At 46.3% G+C, this 21293-nt stretch overlaps 1 protein-coding gene across 4 annotated transcripts in view; it reads right to left on the bottom strand.

Moving 5' to 3' along the window:
• GFPT1 (glutamine--fructose-6-phosphate transaminase 1) overlaps positions 1 to 21293 on the bottom strand; it is a 42912-nt gene that overhangs the window by 3400 nt on the left and 18219 nt on the right. Inside the window, exons 8-20 of one of the 4 annotated variants that reach the window (XM_087706047.1) lie at positions 21099 to 21178; positions 19648 to 19701; positions 16715 to 16820; positions 15069 to 15232; positions 12765 to 12860; positions 10564 to 10661; positions 9136 to 9256; positions 8376 to 8534; positions 8059 to 8216; positions 5484 to 5598; positions 4408 to 4535; positions 3283 to 3450; positions 306 to 467 (exon numbers count right to left, since the gene is read on the bottom strand). In XM_087706047.1, coding sequence (XP_087562173.1) covers positions 306 to 467; positions 3283 to 3450; positions 4408 to 4535; positions 5484 to 5598; positions 8059 to 8216; positions 8376 to 8534; positions 9136 to 9256; positions 10564 to 10661; positions 12765 to 12860; positions 15069 to 15232; positions 16715 to 16820; positions 19648 to 19701; positions 21099 to 21178 — 1609 coding nt within the window. The remainder of the gene's footprint in view (positions 1 to 305; positions 468 to 3282; positions 3451 to 4407; positions 4536 to 5483; positions 5599 to 8058; positions 8217 to 8375; positions 8535 to 9135; positions 9257 to 10563; positions 10662 to 12764; positions 12861 to 15068; positions 15233 to 16714; positions 16821 to 19647; positions 19702 to 21098; positions 21179 to 21293) is intronic. The other 3 variants (XM_087706050.1, XM_087706049.1, XM_087706051.1) reach the window with 3 other exon arrangements.

The following is a 21293-nucleotide window of genomic DNA, read 5'->3' as shown; positions in this document are numbered from 1 at the left end:
GGAGGGCCGTGAGCTCCATTTCCATTTTCACTGGTAGAGGGTTGCAGGAGGCTGTGGCAGCCAAAAACGGAGCTTAGGAGCTCATTTTTCCTGGCAGAAGCACCACGGGCCGGTCCTTTGATGTTTCCAGGAGGGCCTTGTGGGCTGGATGTAAACGTCCCGTGGGGCGAATGTGGCCCGCAGGCCTTCACTTTGACACCCCTGGAGTAGTGGTTCCCATGGGAAGCCCAATGCTGTATTATTGAGGGCTTTGGGGGCTAGTCGGAAAGAGAAAAGCTTTAGGGGATCGGGAGAGCGTAACTTACGTCGTAGCCTCGCAGAACAGCCAAATGGAATGCCAGCAGCTGTAAAGGAATCACGCTCAGGATGCCCTGCAGACAGTCGACCGAATGGGGGACTTTGATGGTTCGCTTGTTATTTTTGATGGTCTCGATATCTTCCTTATCACAAATCACAACAGGCCGCCCCTATGTTTTAAAAAAATTAAAAAACAGAGAAGTCTCCATCAATTCAATCTAAGCCTCAAAGACACACATGGGAGCCAATCTGTGAGAGTTGGACTCAGAAAAAAAAAATCAAAATATTGTGTTTCCCCGAATATATGACCTGTCCTGAAACTGAAGCCTTGCCACATATTTCAGGTGGGCAAAAATATTGCCCCCACCCCCGAAAACAAGCCCCCAGGACAACACCCCCCCTCCGGCCAGGCAGAGCACCGCTCGCCGACCTAGCGGTATCCCAAAGGCGCCAAGCCACGGGAAAAAGGTGGGGAGCAAAGGCGCTCGCGTCAGCGGCACTGTGGCCAGCTGAAGAGGGGGGGGGGTGCTGGGCAGCTGCTCCCTTGTGACCAGGCTCCCAAAGATCTGGGCACAGCCTTAGGGTTGAATGGCTGTGTTGCGCTGTCGCAGCAACACAGCAGCCATGAGGTGACCACGCTTGCAAGCAAGCAGCCGCCTGGCAACCCCCCTTTCCAGCCAGGCAAAGCGCCGCTGACCGACCAGAAGCGGTACCCAGAAGGCACCAAGCAACGCTAGTGCCTGTTTGCCGCCCTCTGCCTCCCGCAGCTCGGCGCCTTCGGAATGCCCCTAGGTGAGTGAATGGGGCTCTGCATGGCTGGAGAGGGGGGTTGCGCGAGCGTCTTTTCCGCTCCCCGCTCGCGCAACTTGCAGGCTCATGATGCCCTTGGCTAACTCTACAGTACCTGCAGAGCCAGGGCATCTCCGCTGCTGGCACCGCCCGCTGCTTGAGGGGTTTTTTTGCGGCTTTCAAAGCACGGAGGACCCAAGCAGTGGGTGGCACCACCAGCAGAGATGCCCTGCCTCTGCAGGTACTGTAGAGTTAGCCAAGGGCATTGTGAGCCTGCAAGTCGCGGGAGCGGGGAGCAGAAAAGACGCTCACGCAACCCCCCTCTCCAGCTATGCAGAGCCGCATTCACTCATCTAGGGGCATTCCGAAAGCACCGAGCCATGGGAGGCGGAGGGCGCCGAACAGGCGCTCATGTTGCTTGGTGCCTCTGGGTACCGTTAGCTCGGTCAGTGACGCTGTGCCCGGCTGCATAGGGGGGGTTGCCGGGTGGCTACTCGCGAGTGTGCTCACCTCATGGCTGCTGTGTTGCTGCCGCGACAGCGCAACACAGCCATTCAACCCTGAGGCTGTGCCTGGCTCTTTGGGAGCCCAGTCGCAAGGGAGCAGCCGCCCGGCAACCCAAAAACAATAAGCCCTCCCCTTTAATAAGCCCAAGGCCATATTTCGTGGGTTAAAAAAATATAAGACCCTGTCGTATTTTCGGGGAAATATGGTATATAAATGTGCCTTCCATCTTGCCTTTTTTTGGTACACACCCCTCTTAAAGACACACACACACACACACATTTTGCTTAGAAGAACAAAATTAGATTGTGGTAGGAGAAAACGCTTCTTCAACCATTCTTTACTTGGGATGTATTTCCATTTTTCTCAAGGGTTTAAGACCATGGCTTGTTTAATTATGCTAACTGAGAACAGAAATTCCATGATAAAGTGACACTGTTGTTAAGCTGAAAAACTACATGACTGTGCCACTTAGCAATGGCAGTTCCAACAATCTTGGTTGCCATCCGACCTCACCGACTGCAACTTCCGATTTCCCGTCGCCTTCCCCATTGACTTTGCTTGTGGGAAGCCGACAGGAAAGGTCATAATCATGTGACTGCAGGGACACCACAACCAATGCCAGTACAAGGTCCGTTCATAACTACCACTTGTTCAATGCCATTGTAAGTTCAGTCACCAAAGAGCAGTCAATGAACAAGTGGTCATTAAACAAGGACCACCTCCTATTACATTTCCTCCCCAAACTTTATCCTCCCAGAAGAACACATTTGGAAATGTGGGGAAATTATTACAGACAAATCCAAAGTTAGTGTCAGTTCTGCCCCAACTTGGTCCCTTAAGCAAGAAACACCCTCAACTCCACTTGTAGCGAAAGGTATACTTTACTAAAAGGCCAAGTGGTTTACAGAATAGCAAAGCCAAAACTGAAGTGTGCACGCCAAATTTCTCCGGTTAACTTTCCCTGTCCAGTTCCTCCTCTTTACTGGTTCCTTATTGTCCAATTAAATTTGAATGGTTTGGGGGAGTGTCTCCAACGGCAGGCTGGTTGGTAAGCTGTTAGCCATTCCATTCCCAGTGTCTTCACCTTGACTCTGGAAGGTACAATGAGCAGTCCGCCTCCCTCTTCCCATCCAGCTCCCCCCTCCCCCAATAGTTCATGGCAGGCTGACGGCTAACAGATGTGAAATTCAGGCATAAGATGGCAGTTCCGACATCCACCAAGAAGTCCCAAAGATGCCTTTTTCCAAAAGCAACTAGACGTTCATGTTTTTCATTGAAGACGTTTGGCTTCTCATCCATGAAGCTTCTTCAGCTCTGACTGGATTGTGGGGAATGGAAGGAACTGGAGACAGAGCTGAAGAAGCTTCTTGGATGAGAAGCAAAACATCTTCAAAGAAAAACAAGGAAGTCTTGAAAAAAGCATCTTTGGGACAACCAGGAGGGCTGAGAATCTCCATGGACATCCACCAAGAAGCTCCCATGTGGGTCTTCTCCGGCTTATACGAGGCCCTTCATCTTTATGAGTAACTGCTTTGTTTTGTTAATAGTCTTGCTATTTTTTTCCGTTAGAAAGGAGGTCACTTCCCAGCTGGAGCAGACTAAAATAAAGTCAGCAGGACTCATCACCCTGTTCAATATTCCTGGGGGAGGGGGGAAACACCCAAGAGTCCCCTGGGCCCCTCTGCTCACCTGGCGTGCCATGACCTGCTGCAGAGCATTCTGGCACTTGGCATAGGTGTTGTCCCTCATGATGATCATAATGACGGGCATCAGCTTGTCCACCAGGGCGAGGGGCCCGTGCTTCAGCTCACCGGCCAAGATGCCCTCCGAGTGCATGTAGGTGATCTCCTTGATTTTCTAAGCGGAAGGAAGGCCTTCGTTAATCTCAGCTGCCTCAGCTGAGAACCAGAGTTCTCCCTGTTCTCCATCTTTCAAGAAATATACTATTCGTCCACGGAAAGTCACGTGTGAAGCTGCTACATGAGTTCCTTGTAAAAAAAAAAAACCCAACTGCTTCCCTTAGCTTCCTTCATTCTGTGTCCACTGTGAAGGAAGAAGATTGTGGATGCTTCAAGAGACGGCTTCCACATAGGATCGACCAGAACAAACCCTTGGCTTCATTCTCCTATGGAATGGGAGTGGAGAGGGGGAGGAGGAGAGGAAGAGGAAAGGGAGAAGGAGGAGGAGAGGAGAGGAAAATGTAGGGAGGGGATGAGAGGAGAGGAAGAGGAGAGGAGAAGGAGAGGAGAGGAAAATGAAAATCTGGGGAGGAGAGGAAAAGAGAAGGAGAAGAAGAGGAGAAGGAGAGAAAAAGAAAATGTAGAGGGGAGAGGAAAAGGAGAGGAGGAGAGGAGAGAATAGGACAGGACAGGACAGAAGAAACAAACTGCTGGCTGGGGAATTGTGGGAGTTGAAGTCCACCCATCTTAAAGTGGCCCAAGGTTGAGAAACTCTGGTTTAGATCTTTTGCTTTGATTTTGAAGTCTGTCCACATCCTGGTCCCTCTACATCAGTGTTTTTCAACCACTGTGCCGCGGCACACTAGTGTGCCGTGACATAGTGTAAGGTGTGCCGTGGTATATAGTCAATATAGGCACAGAGTTAAATTTTTTTAACATTTTCTAATGGTGGTGTGCCTCGTGATTTTTTTCATGAAAAAAGTGTGCCTTTGCACAAAAAAGGTTGAAAAACACTGCTCTACATGACTATGAATGGCTTCTCTTTTCACCTCCACCCACACTTTATCTGCCCCCAAGGGACTAGGAACATTTTTCTCCCCAACTGGTTCAACTGCGGGTTCCAGAGGATGCTCACCAGGGCCCCTTCTAGGCAGGTGGCGTAGTGATATCCCCGGCCCATAATGAGGACGGACTTCTGGTGGTAGAGCTCGGTGGCCAATTTCTGGATCTCATCGTCCATGCTCAGCACTTCTTTGATCAGGCCTATAGAAAGGAACAAGAGGAGACCCTGCTTCCAAAGTGGACATCTGACCCCAACCAAACCTTTGATAAGCTGCATCTTTAGAAAGTTGCAGTCAAAAACAGCCAGCAATGAGCACATAACGGGCAGAATCTGCAGCCCTGGGATCGGACCTCTGCTTTTTAAAGTGAGGGGCGGGGATTGCTGTCTTCAATCTGCAATCCAAATGAGGGTGCAGATGGCCTTTCTCGGGGGGGGCCTACCCAAAGAGGGGGGACTCAGCAGAGAATGCTCATCCCTGAGACGGAATTTGTCAAACTTGCTACGGCCAACTTGCTGCGGAAAAAATTTAACTATTCAATTATTTTAAATTATTTTAATGTTTGTCATTCACATTTCATCTCGTCTCTCCTTGAGCATCCTTTCTTTCATGATTCTATCCAGTGGTGGGTTCCGGATCCCGTTCCAACAGGTACGGTTGGAACGGGCTTGGCATGGCCCACATGAATGCGCGCATGCATTGTAGCTGCCAGCGACACTTCCGCAAGCCTCTGCAACGCTCCAGCTGCTTGTTGGAGCGTCGCACAGGCGCTGTATGCATATGCACAAAAGTGCCGAAGGCTTTAAAGGACAGGTAAGGAACTTGGGCGGGTGGGCCCTCCAGAGCACCATAGGCAGGGGGTTGGACTAGAAGACCTCCAAGGTCCCTTCCAACTCTATTATTCTATGTTTTATGTTCTACCTGCCCCAAAGACCTTTCCCCTCCCTTCACACACACCTTCCTGTGCTGAAGACACACTAGTCCGTTTGCTTGCCTGCCTGAAAAAGTGTTGCCACAAAACTCCCACACGCACTTATTTATTAAAATGTATGCGGCATCTCGCATAATTGACTCTGGGTGGCTTACAAGGCTCAGAGGAATAAAATTAAAATATTATTAAAATTGACCCTGTTGTCTGGGTGCGCCTTACCTGGCAGCAACTTGAGGCCTCGCATAATCTCTTTCCGCCGTTCTTGCATCGAAATTCTGTCATCACACATCATGAGCGCAAACATGATGAGGGAGACAAACTGGCTTGTGTAGGCCTGGAAAAGAGGGGAGAATAAGGGCCCCCCCTGTTAAGCAGAAGCCACAAATCCCTCAAAGTCAATTCATGGCATGCCTGAGATTGGAATTAGAAATGCCTGAAAGAAAGAAACTGTTATTATATTATTAGAGAAGGTAAAACCGATAGGAAGGCAATGGAGAATGGAGAAGTACAAATACAGAAGGCGGTATAATTACTTTATATTGTTATGTCTGTTTTGTTTTTTTCTTTTTCTGTTGTGTTTTTCCCCCCCGTTTTTCAAGATAAAACTGTTTAATAAAAACTATTTTTTTTTTCAAAAAAAAGAGAAATGCCTGAAAGAGCGTCCATCTTCTCCCCTTCTTCATCATCAGGAACAGAGCGACTGCACAGAGGTTTTTACAGAAATGGCTTGTCCGTATAATTACAAAAAAGCAAAAAGTTGTGATTTGATTTTAATGCCTTATTTTACTGTAACAGAGTTGGAAGTCAATGCTTCTTTTTTCTTTTTTTTTCTCTTAGCCTTCCTCACTTCTTCTTTCCTTCCCTCCCTCCCTGCTTTTCTATTTACTTTGTATTTTGTATTTTCTAATACTTTATAATTCAATAAAAAAAATGTGGACCGACTGAAAAAGAAAAGGAATGGAACAACTGTAAAGAGTGAACAGTTCATTTAAAAAAAAAATCCCGCCTCATCGCTTTTATAAATAACTGAAGGCGGTGTACATACCTCACTGATTTCAGCTATAATACAATAGCAGAGTAGACGGGACCTTGGAGGTCTTCTAGTCCAACCCCCTGCTTAGGCAGGAAACCCCATACCGTTTAAGACAGATGGTTATCCAACATCTTCTTAAAGACTTCCAGTGTTGGGGCATTCACAACTTCTGGAGGCAAATTCTGCTCCACTGATTCATTGTTCTCGTTGTGAGGAAATTTCTCCAAAGTTCTAAGTTGCTTCTCTCTTTGATTAGTTTCCACCCATTGCTTCTTGTTCTACCCTTAGGTGCTTTGGAGAATAGTTTGACTCCCTCTTCTTTGTGGCTGATATATTGGGAGACTGCTATCATGTCTCCCCTGATCCTTCTTTTCATTAAACTAGACACACCCAGTTCCTGCAACCGTTCTTCATATGTTTTAGTTTCCAGTCCCCTAATCATCTTTGTTGCTCTTCTCTGCACTTTCTAGAGCAGCGATGGTGAACCTTTTTTGGATCATGTGCCATAAACGGGGGGAGCACAAGGGGGTCATGTGCAGGTGTGCTGCACCCATAATGCAATGTGAGACACCCCTCAGTGCACATGCAAGCATGACAGCTGCAACATCCCATTTTTTTCATGCTGACCCCAACCTTCCCCCCTTTTTCCCCCAAGTCCCCAGAAAACCAAATTCCAATCCCCTTTTTTGAGCTGGGAGACACACAAATGTACAGTAATCCAAAATAGATTTAGCCTAATTTAAAACAAACATTTAAAACAAAAACAGCAGGCCAAAACTCTGTCAAATGGCCCACTGCAATCTTCTCTCCTCCTTTCCAAGCCCTATTTTGTGTATCTCTGCTTTTCAGGCAGCAGATTTGGACAGTGGGGAGGTTGGGGAGGAACCTGGGCCAGTCCTGGAGTCTGGGGAAGGCTCTGACGAGGGCTCTGTGTCGGAGGCAGAGAGGGGGCCAGGGCCGTCTGCCAGTTATCAACTGCCTTCAGAGTCAGACATCTGTGGGGCAGAAGAACAGCTGGAGCCTGCTTCCAGGCTCTGCACACATGCGCAGAGTTGTCAGACGAAGGGAACAGCTAAAGAACAGGGGTCGACTTGGGAGTAAGGCCACAGGTGAACGATGAATGGCCCCTCCCAAAGTAAAGAAAAGAGGAGCCAAAGGGAAGTGGAGTTTGCAGGAGACCATTAGTTTGCTTCATTGGTTCATGACTCTCCGAGACTCCTTGCCAAGTTCTGCAGATCTTGGCCTGGCAGCTCTCCAGGACAGGTAAGAACACGAGTTACATGTTCTTACCTGTCCTGCCTTTCTGACTATACATAAAACGGAGGCTTTTTCAGAATTGCAGCTGGTGATTAATTAATTCCTGGGACCCCCAACTCCTGTCCTTAAGAAAAGCAGAAGGGCCCAGGTGCAGTCAGCATGGGCACTCAGAATAAGACCTATTAAGCTGGCACCAGTAGTGGGATTCAGATTTTTCTACTACCGGTTTTGTGGGCGTGGCTTGGTGGGCATGGCAGGGGAAGGATACTGCAAAATCCCCATTCCCTCCAGATCAGTTGGGACTCAGGAGGCAGAGAATAGATGGGGGCAAGACCAGCCAGAGGTGGTTTTTGCCGGTTCTCCGAACTAAACAAAATTTCTCCGAACAAAATTTCTGCTGCCAGTTCTCCAGAACTGGTCAGAAGCTGCTGAATGCCACCTCTGGCTGGCACACCTTCACACCAACCTGCCTATCTGAGCTGTCTTTATGCATAGGGTCCTCACCTTTGTGCTGGCCACCCCAATCTCTGGGCCTGCGTTGATATGCACCCCACAGTCCGTCTCCCGTGAAATGGAACTCCCGACGGTGTTGGTGATGCCCACGGTGAGGGCTCCCCTCTCCTTGCAGTACCGAAGGGCCATCAGGGTGTCGGCCGTCTCCCCTGCCGAGAGAAATGGATCTGGTCAACCAAGAAGGTGTTCCCAACGAGCGCTGAAGGTCTGTCAATGCAGGGGCCTTATTTCCACCTTCATTACGAACATGGGCCACACCTCAAAGACAAATAAATTAAGCTTGGCTCTCCAAAGTGACAGGGTCTCACCTTGTGAATGAACCTGGACGTGTCTCTTTTCCTTCAATATTTGGGAAGAAATTGTGGCCTGCCAGTGGCTAGTGGAGCTGGCAGCAGATTCGGACAGTGAGGAGGTTGGAGGGGAACATGAGCCAGTCCTGGAGTCTGGGGAAGGCTCTGAGGAGGGTTCTGTGTCGGAGGCAAAGAGGGGGCCAGAGGCATATGTGAGTTATCAGCTGCCTTCAGAGTCAGACATCAGTGAGGCAGAGGAACAGCTGGAGCTTGTTCCCAGTGTGCGCATGTGCAGAGTGGCCAAACGAAGGGAACAGCTAAAGAACATAGGTCAACTTGGGAATAAGGCCACAGGTGGACGATGAATGGCCTCTCCCAGAGGAAATAAAAGAGGAGCGACAGGGGAGTGGAGTTTGCAGGAGGCCATTAGTCCGCTTAATTGGTTTGTGACTCTCTGAGGCTCCTTGCCAAGTTTTGCAGATATGGGCCTGGCAGCTCTCCAAGCTATGGAGGGTCAACTCTATTCATACAGTTCATCTACCTTGATTAAAAAATATACCATGCTCCTTTGGGGTGAAGTACTAATAGGAAGTGCTTTAGCCACCATAAGTTGGATCTATGCAGGTATATCTGACTTTATGGAGGTTCAAGCTGCTATTAGCACTACCTTTAGGAGAAGAAAAAAACAGTCTACAAGATAGGGAGTGTGGCTAAAACTTTGGGAAAACTTTGCATTCTTGTGTCAGCTGATCACCAAGGCCTCCCTTGGCCTTCTCACCTGACTGGCTGATGAAGAAGCAGACATCATCTCGGAAGACAGGAGTATTTCGATCCAAGAAGTCGCTGGCCAGCTCCACCATGACGGGAAGTTCGGTCAGTTCTTCGAGGACTTGGCGAGTCTGGGCAAGTGACGCAGGGAGGAGGATAGAGGGGAAAGGAAGAAACAGAATATACAATGAAAGCAGCAACAGCACTTAGTGCTTCATCTTAGAACAGGGTTCTCCAACCTTGGCAACTTTAAGCCTGGTGGATGTCAACTCCCAGAATTCCTGAGCTGGCCAAGTCCACAGGTCATGGCCCCCTTAGCAAAGCTGGCTGGGGAATTGTGGGAGTTGAAGTCCACTAGGCTTAAAGTTGCCATGGTTGGAGACCCCTGCTTTACAGCCCCCTCTAAGCAGTTTACAGAGTCAGCCTGTTGCCATCAACCATCTGAGTCGTTTTACCGGCCTCAGAAGGACGGAAGTCTGAATCAACCTTGAGCCGGTGAGACTTAAAATGCTGGCAGCCGGCGGGCAGCAGAAGTCACCTGCAACATTGCACTCTAACCACTGCGCCGCCGTAGCTCCTAAGTAAAGCATCACTCAGAAGCCGCAGGGCTATTTAAATACCGTATTTTTTTGAGTATGACGAACCAAGATTTTGAAAAGGGAATTTTTTTAAAAAAAGTTTGTGCACAAACTTTTTCACAAAAAAACGGGACATGCTGAGAGTTTGGGAGGCCTGCAAAGTGCTCCTGGGGGCTGCGCGGGGGTAAAAACTAGCAAAAAAATGGTCTGTTTTTGCTCGTTTTTGCCCTCCCCAGCCCTCAGGAGCACTCTACAAGCCTCCCAAACCCTCTGCATGTCCATTTTTTTGAAGGGGGCGGGGACTCGGGAGGCCAAAAATGCTGTATTCAGTGTATGAGAAGCACCCAGATTTTCACGCTCTTTTTTGGGGAGAAAGGTGTGTCTTATACTCTGAAAAATAGATATTTATTTGCGTATCATTCATTCCATCCACACTCTGGTAAATTAACCCTCTCATAGCAGCTCTTTCCCATTTCCATAGTTCCAGGTGCCAGGGTTCCACAAAACACCCCTGATGGCTACACATCCCCCACCTCCGTATAATCCCCCCTCCCATTTCCCCACAGTAGAAAGTTGTGGCAGGCCTGAAATCCAAAAAGAATATGGCTTGCAGCCTGAGCTTGGCACTAGCAAAACACCAGCACTAGTGAAAGACATAAAAAGGACACAAGGCTTCGGCTACATAGTTGTGGGTGTCATTTTGATTGCACACACACACACACACACACACACACACACTGTGCGTGCATCATCAAGAAAAAGCTGCAGTCCCACCCAATAGCAGGACAGGCCTTTTCCTGCTGCAGAGCATTGCTAATTGTTCAGAAACTTGGAAACGCTACTGGAGCTCAGGTACTCACAGCGACGGCTGCATGGTAGCTCGTCCCACAAGCGATGAGGATCAGACGGCGGCACCGCTGGATTTCCTTGATGTGGTCTTTCAAACCCCCAAGGTTCACTGGGGGGAAAAAGAAGGCAAAGGCTTGGAGAAAACAGCCCAGAGAAGAGAGAGCAGGGCAGCGTCGGTGTAAAAGGATCCTGCAGATTTCTTTAGCAACTCTTACAAAAGGAGGCTCACCCCAAAGAGAGTATATAGCCTTGATTGATGTGGGACTCAAGAAATGTAGCCTATGGATCTATTAGATTCAATAAGTTCTATGGATAACAGAAAGCCCCAGAAGAAAAGAGACGAACCAAAGTTTTCAGCTAGGGTGATTTCAAAATTTACCAGAAATATTTGTAATCCTGCTGAGCCGTTGCTAACTGTGAAATATGCATCAGGCGTGCCTCATTCAAAATTCAAGAAAGTAAACCCCAAACTCCATTTAATTAGAGAAAAGGTAATTTTGCTGGACATGAAAACAGCGAAAGTGAAGCAAGGTCTGAAGCAAAAAAGTGCCAACTTGTATATATCAAACGTTTACCCAAATCCCTCCCCCCCAGTTACCCACACCCAACGTGCAATCTCCAACCCCCAAGGATGTCACGTGGGGTGCATCTTCAGGTAGCCTCATTCAGCTGGTATGCAGAGACGGTTGGCCTTGACCAAACCCAAGGCATGTGCAGAAGATTGTGAGAACAAAACTCCCTTTGTGATATCTCCACCAGCACCTATTCCCCTCCCAAATACCATGAGCCCCCACCTTCCCCGTTACTATGACAGCCGATAGCAAACATGCAAAGTTAGAGGTGCCAACTGTGAAATATAGGGGTTTTTTTTGGAAAATATATACTTGCATGGATTCGTTCAAAACAGGAACAATGACACTGTTGGAAATGAGGAATTGAATGTAATATACACAGATGTAATGAAGTTGTGAAGCTGGGGAATTCTGGGAGTTGAAGTCCACAAGTCTTAAAGTTCCCAAGTTTAGACACCTCTGGGTTAGAGGAACAGTATAAAGATTCAAGATCAGCTCAGGGCCCTTTGATTTATAGCAGTCCATGTAGGATCTGCTGTGAACCATTGGCCCATTGCAATGACTTATTAATGCAAGTATATTACCACTATTGTATATTTTATATCTATTCATTTTTAATGTTCCGAATTATTAGAAACAAATAAACCTCTGATCTTAAAGTAAGGATTATTGCTTGCATTGTTGCCTTTGCTTCCTACTGGAATTTTCCTGTGACATTGTCATTGTACATCACATATACAACAAAATTGGCTTTAGCTTCACTGGTGCAATCCATGACAAGAAATACAAACAACATAAATAGTATAACCGATAATCCCAATGCAAGCAATTAGGAGAAAAAAGAAAAAGAAAAACTAGTCATACATTTCCATGTGTGCGTGGAGTGATTGAGGTTGTGTTTTAGAGTCTGATAACCCAAGGATAGAAACTATTTTTAAACCTATTTGCTGGCTATCCTTCGATGTCTTCTGCCCGATGGTAGAAGTGCAAAGAGACACTGACCAGGACGTGAAGCATCTCTGAGTATCTTCCTTATTCTGCTAAAGCAGCGAGACCTGGCGATGTCACTCAGTGATGTTAGACGGCAACCAATGGTTTCTTGTTCCAAATTGATCCCTCTCTGTAGTGCCTTCCTGTCTGCAGCAGTTAAACCAGCCTACCTACTATCCTGCAGTATGTGAGGACACTTTCTATGGTGGACCGATAGAAAGAGGTCATCGGCCATTGTTCCACCTGATTTTTCCCGCAGAACTCTAAGGAAATGAAGACTCTGTTGGGTCTTGCCAATCACCAGGGATGTGTTGTTGAAAAAGGCCATTGGTTAGTAACAAAATATGCTCCAAGGCTTTCAAAGCAACCTCCAGGGATAAACAGGGAGAAAAACAGCCAGAGGTATTGATTATGGGACGAGTTGGCCCACAGCAAGCTTATTAGTCAAGATTCACTGTAATGGAAGAAAATAATTTGCTCACAAGCAGAGAAGCAGTTATTGTCATTTCCCAATGTTAGAAGACCATCTACAGATCTTCTCTGCGAATGAAACCTATCGCATTCAAATCACATTTGGAAAGATAAGAGTTTTGTGTAAAAATAATAATAATCTGATTTTTCTGAGCCGAAGACAATTCCGAAGCCTTTACCTGTGTAGTCATCGAAGTTGACTCTTCCTCTCATGGTGTTCACGACAGATTCTGGCTGCTCAAAGATTTCTTTTTGCATGAATGAACTGAAGTTACCTTGGAAGAACAAACAGGAATTTCACTGAATAGAGGCAACCTGCCCTTCTCATTTTGGAAAAAAAAAGCCACTCTCAGCCCAATTCTACATCCAGAACACAATAAAAAAAAAACATTTCACTGTTCTGAAAGTGTAAACCTACCGTGTCCATCATATACAGAAAATGCGTAATATGTTTTGGCTTTGATCTTTAACGCAAAGGCACACCTGTTGTTTTCTTTTTAAAATTCACGCCTGGGTTTATAATTCAGGTAATATTTTAAAATGGAATTAAGTCTATTTACTGTCACTCGAAATGTGGTTTAAGTTACCTGAAGTCTAAAAAATTTCTTTCAAAACGTGACCTCTGCACTAGTCCATAATATTCCATTGTTATGAACCAAGGCTGGCAAAAAAGACACTGGTTTCCTATTGGTAGAACTACACTAAAACCATCCCTTTGGGTACAGATATGATTGACAAGAAGTTAGGAACTTAACATTCACTCTACTCTTGAAGGCTTTTTAGATATAAAGGGATATTACTGGGGTACTTTAACTTTTATTAAATTTTAGGAACAAAATCCATGGTTAACACAGTGAAACTCGAATTTTTAAACTGATTAATTTCATTGGACATGCAAGAAGGAAGAACTTTTTGGCGATGCTTTGATCCTGCAATCCAACACATATTTTATCTGGAAGTTAAACAGCGTTCTTAGGACTTCCCTCCTCAGTAAATGTGTAAAAATGGCTCTTTCATTATTTTTATTTGAAAATCTGCACGCTGCCTGCCTTACAATGTTTTCCCAAGGGAGTTTACAATAATGACAAACAGCAGAAATAAGATTAATGAAAAGATAACCTTGGTATACAAAGAGGGAAGTAAAATGAAAAGTTCTGGAAGAACTGAAAGTGTGTCTTGATGCACAAAGTGCAAAAGCAACATCTAAAAGAAATCATACCAGGAACCATCAGGATTTAGAAACCATTGTTTATGGCTTATGTTGTGTCATTTCAGTTAATGGGACTTATTTAGCAAGTCATGGTTAAATCAACTGTGAGTCCTTTCAAAATTGAATGATTTAATTAAACCAAGATTGGTTAAATTAAACTAAGTTTCATTTAAAACCCAATGGGTCAATCCCACTTCTGTCAGAAGATCCCCAATTCATCTTATCGGTGTTGTTGGCACGGTTAGAAAGAAAAACAGTTTATCAACTGCTGAGGGAAGACGGCAACAATAAGTCAACAAATCAATAAATGAAAAACAATAAATCAAATGGGTGGAAACTAATCAAAGAGAGAAGCAACCTAGAACAAAGGAGAAATGTCCTCACAACAAAAACAATGTATCAGTGGAACAACTTGCCTCCAGAAGTTGTGAATGCTCCAACACTGGAAGTCTTTAAGAAGATGTTGTATAACCATTTGTCTGGGGTGGTGTGGTTTCCTGCCTAAGCGGTGGGTTGGACTAGACGACCTCCAAGGTCCCTTCCAACTCTTCTATTCTAATTCTATTCTACTCTACATTACTCTTATTCTATTCTATATTCTATTCTATATTCTGTTCTGTTCTATTCCATTCCATTCCATTATCCCTTATTCTATTCCTTATTCTATTCCATTCTATTCTCTTATTCCTTTATTCTATTCTATTCTCTCATTCCAATATTCTATTCTATTCTTCCTTATTCTATTCCATTCCATTATCCCTTATTCTATTCCATATTTTATTCCATTCCATTCTATTATCCCTTATTCTATTCCATATTCCATTCCATTCCATTCCATTATCCCTTATTCTATTTCATATTCCATTCCATTCCATTCTATTATCCCTTATTCTATTCCATATTCCATTCCATTCCATTCCATTATCCCTTATTCTATTTCATATTCCATTCCATTCCAAACCAGTCCAATCTATTCTAAATGAGAAATGTGTCCGTCCTCTACTGGCTCAGTCCTTTTGGAGAGGAGGTGCCTTGCCTGGACCATGCAGAGGAGCTCATGGAAGGATCTGGATTCCAACTGAACAGTTATGAAAAACAGACCTTGAATAGGCCAAATGGGTCCTTCCTGAGAGCACCAGGAGGAGCCTTCTAAGGACCTCCTAGCCAACAGGCCACAGAAGAACAAGATGGTAGATGTACACATAAAGGAGCCGTGAACACATCAGAAGCAGCCTGGGGAGCGAAACGCTTGAAAAGTCCCAACCCTCTGTACCTTTCATGATCTGTTGGAGCTCCATCTGGAGGGTTTGAACCGCCCGGCCAGGGTGATCCCCAACATTTCTCTTGATGCGATGGATGGAGAGGCGGCCCTCAACTACGGCTGCCACGTCGTCATCCTCCAGGAAAATCACCCTGTTGGTGTGTTCGATCACAGCACTGCAAGAGAAGGGTGGAGGATGGCTGAACCTCTCTCGAAGGAACCCAGAAACAAATTGAGAATGGGACACTCATAGGAGGGGAGGGGAGAAGGATTTTTTCCCCTAAAAAAATGGTGCCAAAACCAAATGAGATCTAGAGAACTGATGCTATTATTTGTACTCCTTATATCAACCATGCCCTTGAGCTACGGTGGCGCAGTGGTTAGAGTGCAGTACTGCAGGTGACTTTTGCTGACATCAATTTGGCAGATCGAATCTCACCAGGCTCAAGGATGACTCAGCCTTCAATCCTTCCAAGGTCAATAAAATGAGGACTCAGATTGTTGGGGGCAAGAGGCTGACTCTGTAAACCGTTTAGAGAGGGCTGCAAAGTCTAAGAGCTATTGCTACTCAAATGTTTTACTTAACATTCCCATGAATGAAAAGTAGGGTGATTTATGAAGGAGAACCATTCATGATAAGACTTCAGTATTCCCTAAACTTTGTTATTTTACTGAAAGAGACTTTCCAGCTTGTAGAACAGCTTCATTCTCAACTTCTTCTGCCGCCTCCCTCCTCTAAGGAATTCAGTGCAATGTTATCTGACACAAAGTCCATGGAGAAGCTAGATTCACTAAGGAATGGCATTACCAACTTAACAACTGCAGTGATTCACTTAACCACTGTGGCAAAGAAGGTCTTAAAGGGGGTCAAAATTCACTTAACCACAGTCTTGTTTAGGAATAGAACTTTTGGGCTTGGTTACAGTCATAGGCAGGGGTGGTTTTCAAACATTTATAGCAGTAGACTTATATACCGCTTCATAAGGCTTTCAGCCCTCTCTAAGCGGTTTACAGAGAGTCAGCATATTGCCCCCAACAATCTGGGTCCTCATTTTACCCACTTTGGAAGGATGGAAGGCTGAGTCAACCTTGAGCCTGATGAGATTTGAACCGCTGAACTGCTGATCTAGCAGTAGCCTGCAGTGCTGCATTTAACCACTGCGCCACCTTGGCTCTTCATCAACGCGTTCTCTGTCCAGTTGCTGGGTGGGCGTGGCCTATTCAACCTCCTGCACCACAACATGGGGGACATTCTCGCCTTCTCCAGGCTCCGGAGGCTTTCCTAGAGCCTCTAGGAGGGGAAAAACTGCCTCCCCCGGGCTCCGGAGGCCTCCCGGGAGGCCCGTTCTTCCCCCTCCCTGAGCCTCCGCTGCACTTACCTCGCATCCAAAATGGGCCGTGTGAATCTCCTGGGAGAAGAGGGGTGTGGTGGGAGGGGTGGTGTGGGCAGGACCAACTAGGGGTGGGATTTGGAGGTTCTCCGAACCAGTCATAATGTTAGCTACGGGTTCTCCTGAACTTGGGCGAACCTTTAGCAGTAGCCAGCCCCCACTCCCCCCAGCCGTAGGTCAAGGGCTCCCTGCATTTGAAAAGGCTAAAATATCTTTTTAATGGCTGATGATATGGCCTCTCCGGTGCCCTCCGCACATGCTGCCCACCTGGCATCGGAGGCGAAGTAATACTCCACAGCTTTCTCTTCCACGGGAAAGAGGCAGGTGGTGCTGTCCATGCGAGATAGACTGCAAGTGCCCTTCTTGTCTTTGCCTGCAAGACCAGACGGAGCGTCATCAGACATTGGGCGGGCAGCCCCAAAGTGCACTGTGCACAGACACAACCGTGGAGTTCCTCTCACCCAACAGGAAGCTTCCTCTGCTCAGCCCTCCAAGTCAGGAATCCCCCCTTCAACAGGGAAGAGGGGTGGAAGGGCAGTCCCCTCCCTTAACACATCAGAAGAACGTGTAGGGGGGGGGTTCCCATAATGTCCGCCCTGCTTCCGTCAGGACCGTGGTGTCCAAACTTGGGAACTTTAAGACTTGTGGACTTCAACTCCCAAAATTCTGGGAGTTGAAGTTCACAAGTCTTAAAGTCCCCAAATTTGATCACCCCTGGGTTAGGAAGTGAGCCAAGGAGGGACAAACTAGTGTGAGGGGGCATCCGCAAAGTCAATGCAGAGGCTGCAATGGCATCACTGAAGCCCACCATGGGCTCAGGGTTTTGATCACCCGGTGACAGAGACCATTCAGACTTTTCCAAAACCCTCCCCTGCTCCCCCATGGGGATAATCACGTCAAAATGATTGTTTGGTTGATTGCGACATCATGGTCTGTCTAAGTATCTTAATCAAAGTCAGGCTGTCAGCCCAGCTGAATCAAAAGAGCTTTTTACAGGGGGCTTTAAAAAATAAAAAGCAAAGTCCCAGTTATCCTCGTCAGCAAAAAACATCAGCAGATCCTACAGGGATCCCAAACTGGAATTTCGTTCAGGGAGAGTCAGGAAGGCCCAGGTGGGAATCTGGGGGAATCGCTCAGGGATGCCAATTGCTAGAGAGTCTCTACAGAGATTCTCAACCTTCCAGGCCCTAGTAGTAATAGTAGTAATGATGCCTATATAAAACAAGACGAAACAATAATAGAATGCATGTGATGTCGCCATGCAACTTTGTCCCTATTTTTAGGGATTTATACATCAGCGATGAAAAAACCAACCCTACTTTTTTTAGGGGGGTTGAAAGATGCTCTTTCTAATGAGAATGATTTAACAAAGTTTCCAGAAGGTTTTTTTTTTTTTTTTTGTAAAAGCGGGCTGAAAATACCATTTTTGGCATTTTTACAAAAACCGTCAACTTTACACTCCATTTGTGAACTATAGGAAAGGAGTAGGAGAATGAAATTTTACATTCGAAAACCTTGTGTTGCTAAGTTATTACGCTCAAAGCTTCATATTTCTCATACCTTTCCTTCCAGAGATATAAAAAGTCCAACTTGAACCTTTTTTCAAGCCGCAGTCATTTTTCAGCCAACTTTGCTCCAATTTATCTAGGTGGAGATTGCTCATGAGAATGTTTTTATTATTTTGTTTAATAGAGCACAACAAGCTGTACAAGATGGCCATGTTTTGTTTCTCTCAACAAAATATTGCCGGAGATATTATATCTCAAAGTTGCTGAATCTCAGAGTCATACTGTCGAAGGCTGCGGTATGGAGTCAAATGACTATATCTCCGCAAGTATTGCATCAGCAAACGTAACACTTTATCAAGGTTCAACGGAAACGTGTATGCATGTTCACACCAAATTTCATCGAAATCTGTTCATCGAGCAGGGAGGTCCAGACCACCTGACATAGAATGGCCCCAGGGGAAGGTAGGTGGCCTGCCCTTCTCCAGCCAGGGCTTAAGAGAAAAACCCAAGGGGTTGTTTTGGGTTATATCCTTCCTGACACTGATACAGCCTCCTGAAATCAGAGAAAATATCTAAATACCATGTTTTTCAGACTATAAGACGCACTGGTGTATAAGATGCACCAAGATTTCAAAGAAGTAAGTTAGAAAAAAAAAATTGTCCTCCCTGACCCCCAGGAACACTCCGCAGGCTTCAGCAGGGATCCGGGAAGGCAAAAATTCCCCCATTTTTTGCCAAAACAAGGGCATTTTTCCCTTCCCTCAGCCCTGCTGAAGCCTGAAGGGTGATTTGGGGGGGGGGAGGCAAAAACCACCTGTTTTTGCAAAAAATGGCCCGGGGGAGGGGCATTTTTGCGAAAAACGATGTGGGGAGCGAGGCTTCGGGAGGCCAAAAATAGCTGCAGTGTATAAGACGCACCATCATTTCCACGGTCTTTTAGAGGGGGAAAAAGGTGCATCTTATACTCCGAAAAATATGATATTTGAGGAAGCCCATGATTTTTTTTTTAAACGGAAGCTGCTGTTGTTCTTTAAAGACAGGATACCTTTGCCCATTTGCCTCCAGGAATGTCCACCAAAACCGCTGAAACCTTTCCACTTTGATCATGATTAGCCAGCCAAGGATTTCGAAAGAACATCAGGTGCATTCATACAAATCGGGAGGACAGTATGAGGTCCAGCTTCTGGGTCCATACCTGGCTTTTTGTTTTTAAAATAGGGAGTCAAGCGCCAGGGGGAAAAGATCCAGCATCCTCACCTTTGGGTATCAGTTAACAAACCTCAGGAGACAGGAAGAAAATGAGATCGGGGCAAAGAAGGACCAGAAATGAATTTGGGAAGAAGTAGGGGGGGAAAACCCATCACAAGAATGGCATGCAAATTTTCCCCCACACACGAAACCTGTTTAATAGAGAGTTCCTCCTGCTTTCCACAAGCACACAAGGTGAAAACAAGGCATCCCTCTTCCTTGGCCCTCAGAAGCGACACTAAGGGAGTTAACCACACGCCTGTCTCCATTCCGGAAACAAAAGCAGAGGAGGTGGAAACTGGGGGGTGCAAGGCAGGGCCTGTTCCTCCCCCTCCCTCTCAAATGGAAAGCAGTAAACCACCAATTAAAAAGGTTGTACGTGTTTTGATTTATTCTTGGGAGATGCAAGAGGCTGGTAAGTTAAAAGCTTGGTCTCCACAGCACCTTCGTCCGGTTTTTTGGGCAGGCCATCAAATGAGTGATCTACAGATTGTGTGGCTGCAAGGGCAACATGGAAAGCAACTTCAGAAACACATCGACACGTTGTGCATGTACGCAAAGCACAAATGACCAGGCTCAAGTTATCCTACATTATTTAAAACTTCTCTAAAGAAGGCCCCGAGACATTGGGAAAGGCGGGCACTGGAGAACACCGTTGGAAGCAGATGGGGAAAGAGAAAATTGGTCCATGTGGCTGCTAAGAATTGAAAACGACTCGATGGCACAAAACAGATCAATAAACCATGGGCTCCAGGAGGAAATAGGTTCTTCTTAGCTTTAAGCCAGCAAAATAGAGGAGGGGGACTCCAACCATGGCAACTTTACACCTGGCGGACTTCAACTCCCAGAATTCCCCAGCCAGCAAAGTTGGGCACATTTCAAGTAGGTACACTGATGTGCATTGGTCATATCCTTCAGGTCAAACATTTTTGGAGGAGGATTTGATTGCAGAAGTGGTGTTCTATCACTTTTTGGAGCTCATCAAAATACAGGAATTCATCCTCAACTTCAGGGGTCTCCAACCTTATCAACTTTAAGCCTGGAGGACTTCAACTCCCAGAATCCCACAGCCAGCTTTGCTAAAGGGGTCACACTTTCCCACCCTTTTATGACCTGTGGACTTGGCCAGTTCAGGAATTATGGGAGTTGAAGTCCTCCAGGCTTAAAGGGGCCAAGGTTGGAAACCTCTGCTTTAGGACCTGTGGATGGACTTCAACTCCCAGAATTCTTGGGAGCAAAGCTGGCTGGGGGATTCTGGGAGTTGAAGTCCTCCAGGCTTAAAGTGGACAAAGTTGGAGGCCCCTGTCCCAAAGGAGCCACACTTTCCCACCCTTTTATGACCTGCGGACTTGGCCAGCTCAGGAATTCTGGGAGTTGAAGTCCTCCAGGTTTAATGTTGCCAAGGTTGGAGAGCCCTGAAGTTGAGGATCAATTCTTGCATTTTGATGATCTCCTAAAAGGGATGAAACACCAGCCGGCCTTTTGCAAATCCAATCCTCCTACCTAAAACACTTGACCTGAAGGATATGACATATGGGCACCAGTGTACCTACTTGAAGTATGCCCAACTTGTTTTTCCATTTTTTGGTGCCAGGGAAAAAATTAAAATCCACTTCCAGCTGTAGTTGAGAAGGAAGGAGGGCATCAGGAGCCTCGGGGGGATTATTCTTGGAACTCTACCTGTCCAGTTTCTTTCAGGATGACCTCTCAAGCGGACTCAGGGGGAAGGCTGTCAACCCATCATGGCTTCCAGGGTTTAAAAGGGACATCATTTTTGCCCTGATGTCTACCATCCTGCAATCTCCCACTATGCTGGTTGCGAAGTTATTTCACGCAGGGCTTCTACAGAGGAATAGCAACATGGAAAATCAGAGCATCCACTTGGGGAGATTTACCTGTCCGGTACAAAATTGGGATGTGATCGGTGGAAAGCTTGTGTTCACTCCGAACGCCGATGAGCAGAGGACTTCCCCTTCTGGAAAGCAAAACAAGAGGTTGAGATGAGCAGCTAAGACTCTTCCTAGGCAGCTGCCATTGGGGAGACTTACTCATACTTTACTCCTGAGCAACTACTCAGTTTACTTTATTGT

This window comes from Thamnophis sirtalis, unplaced genomic scaffold (assembly GCF_051295495.1).
Source record: "Thamnophis sirtalis isolate CommonGarterSnake01/CBP01778 unplaced genomic scaffold, rThaSir2_p1.2 scaffold_2, whole genome shotgun sequence".
Classification (NCBI taxonomy): Eukaryota; Metazoa; Chordata; class Lepidosauria; order Squamata; family Natricidae; genus Thamnophis; species Thamnophis sirtalis.
The sequence above is the reverse complement of the archived record's forward strand: the minus strand, read 5'-3'. Positions and strand labels throughout refer to the sequence as shown.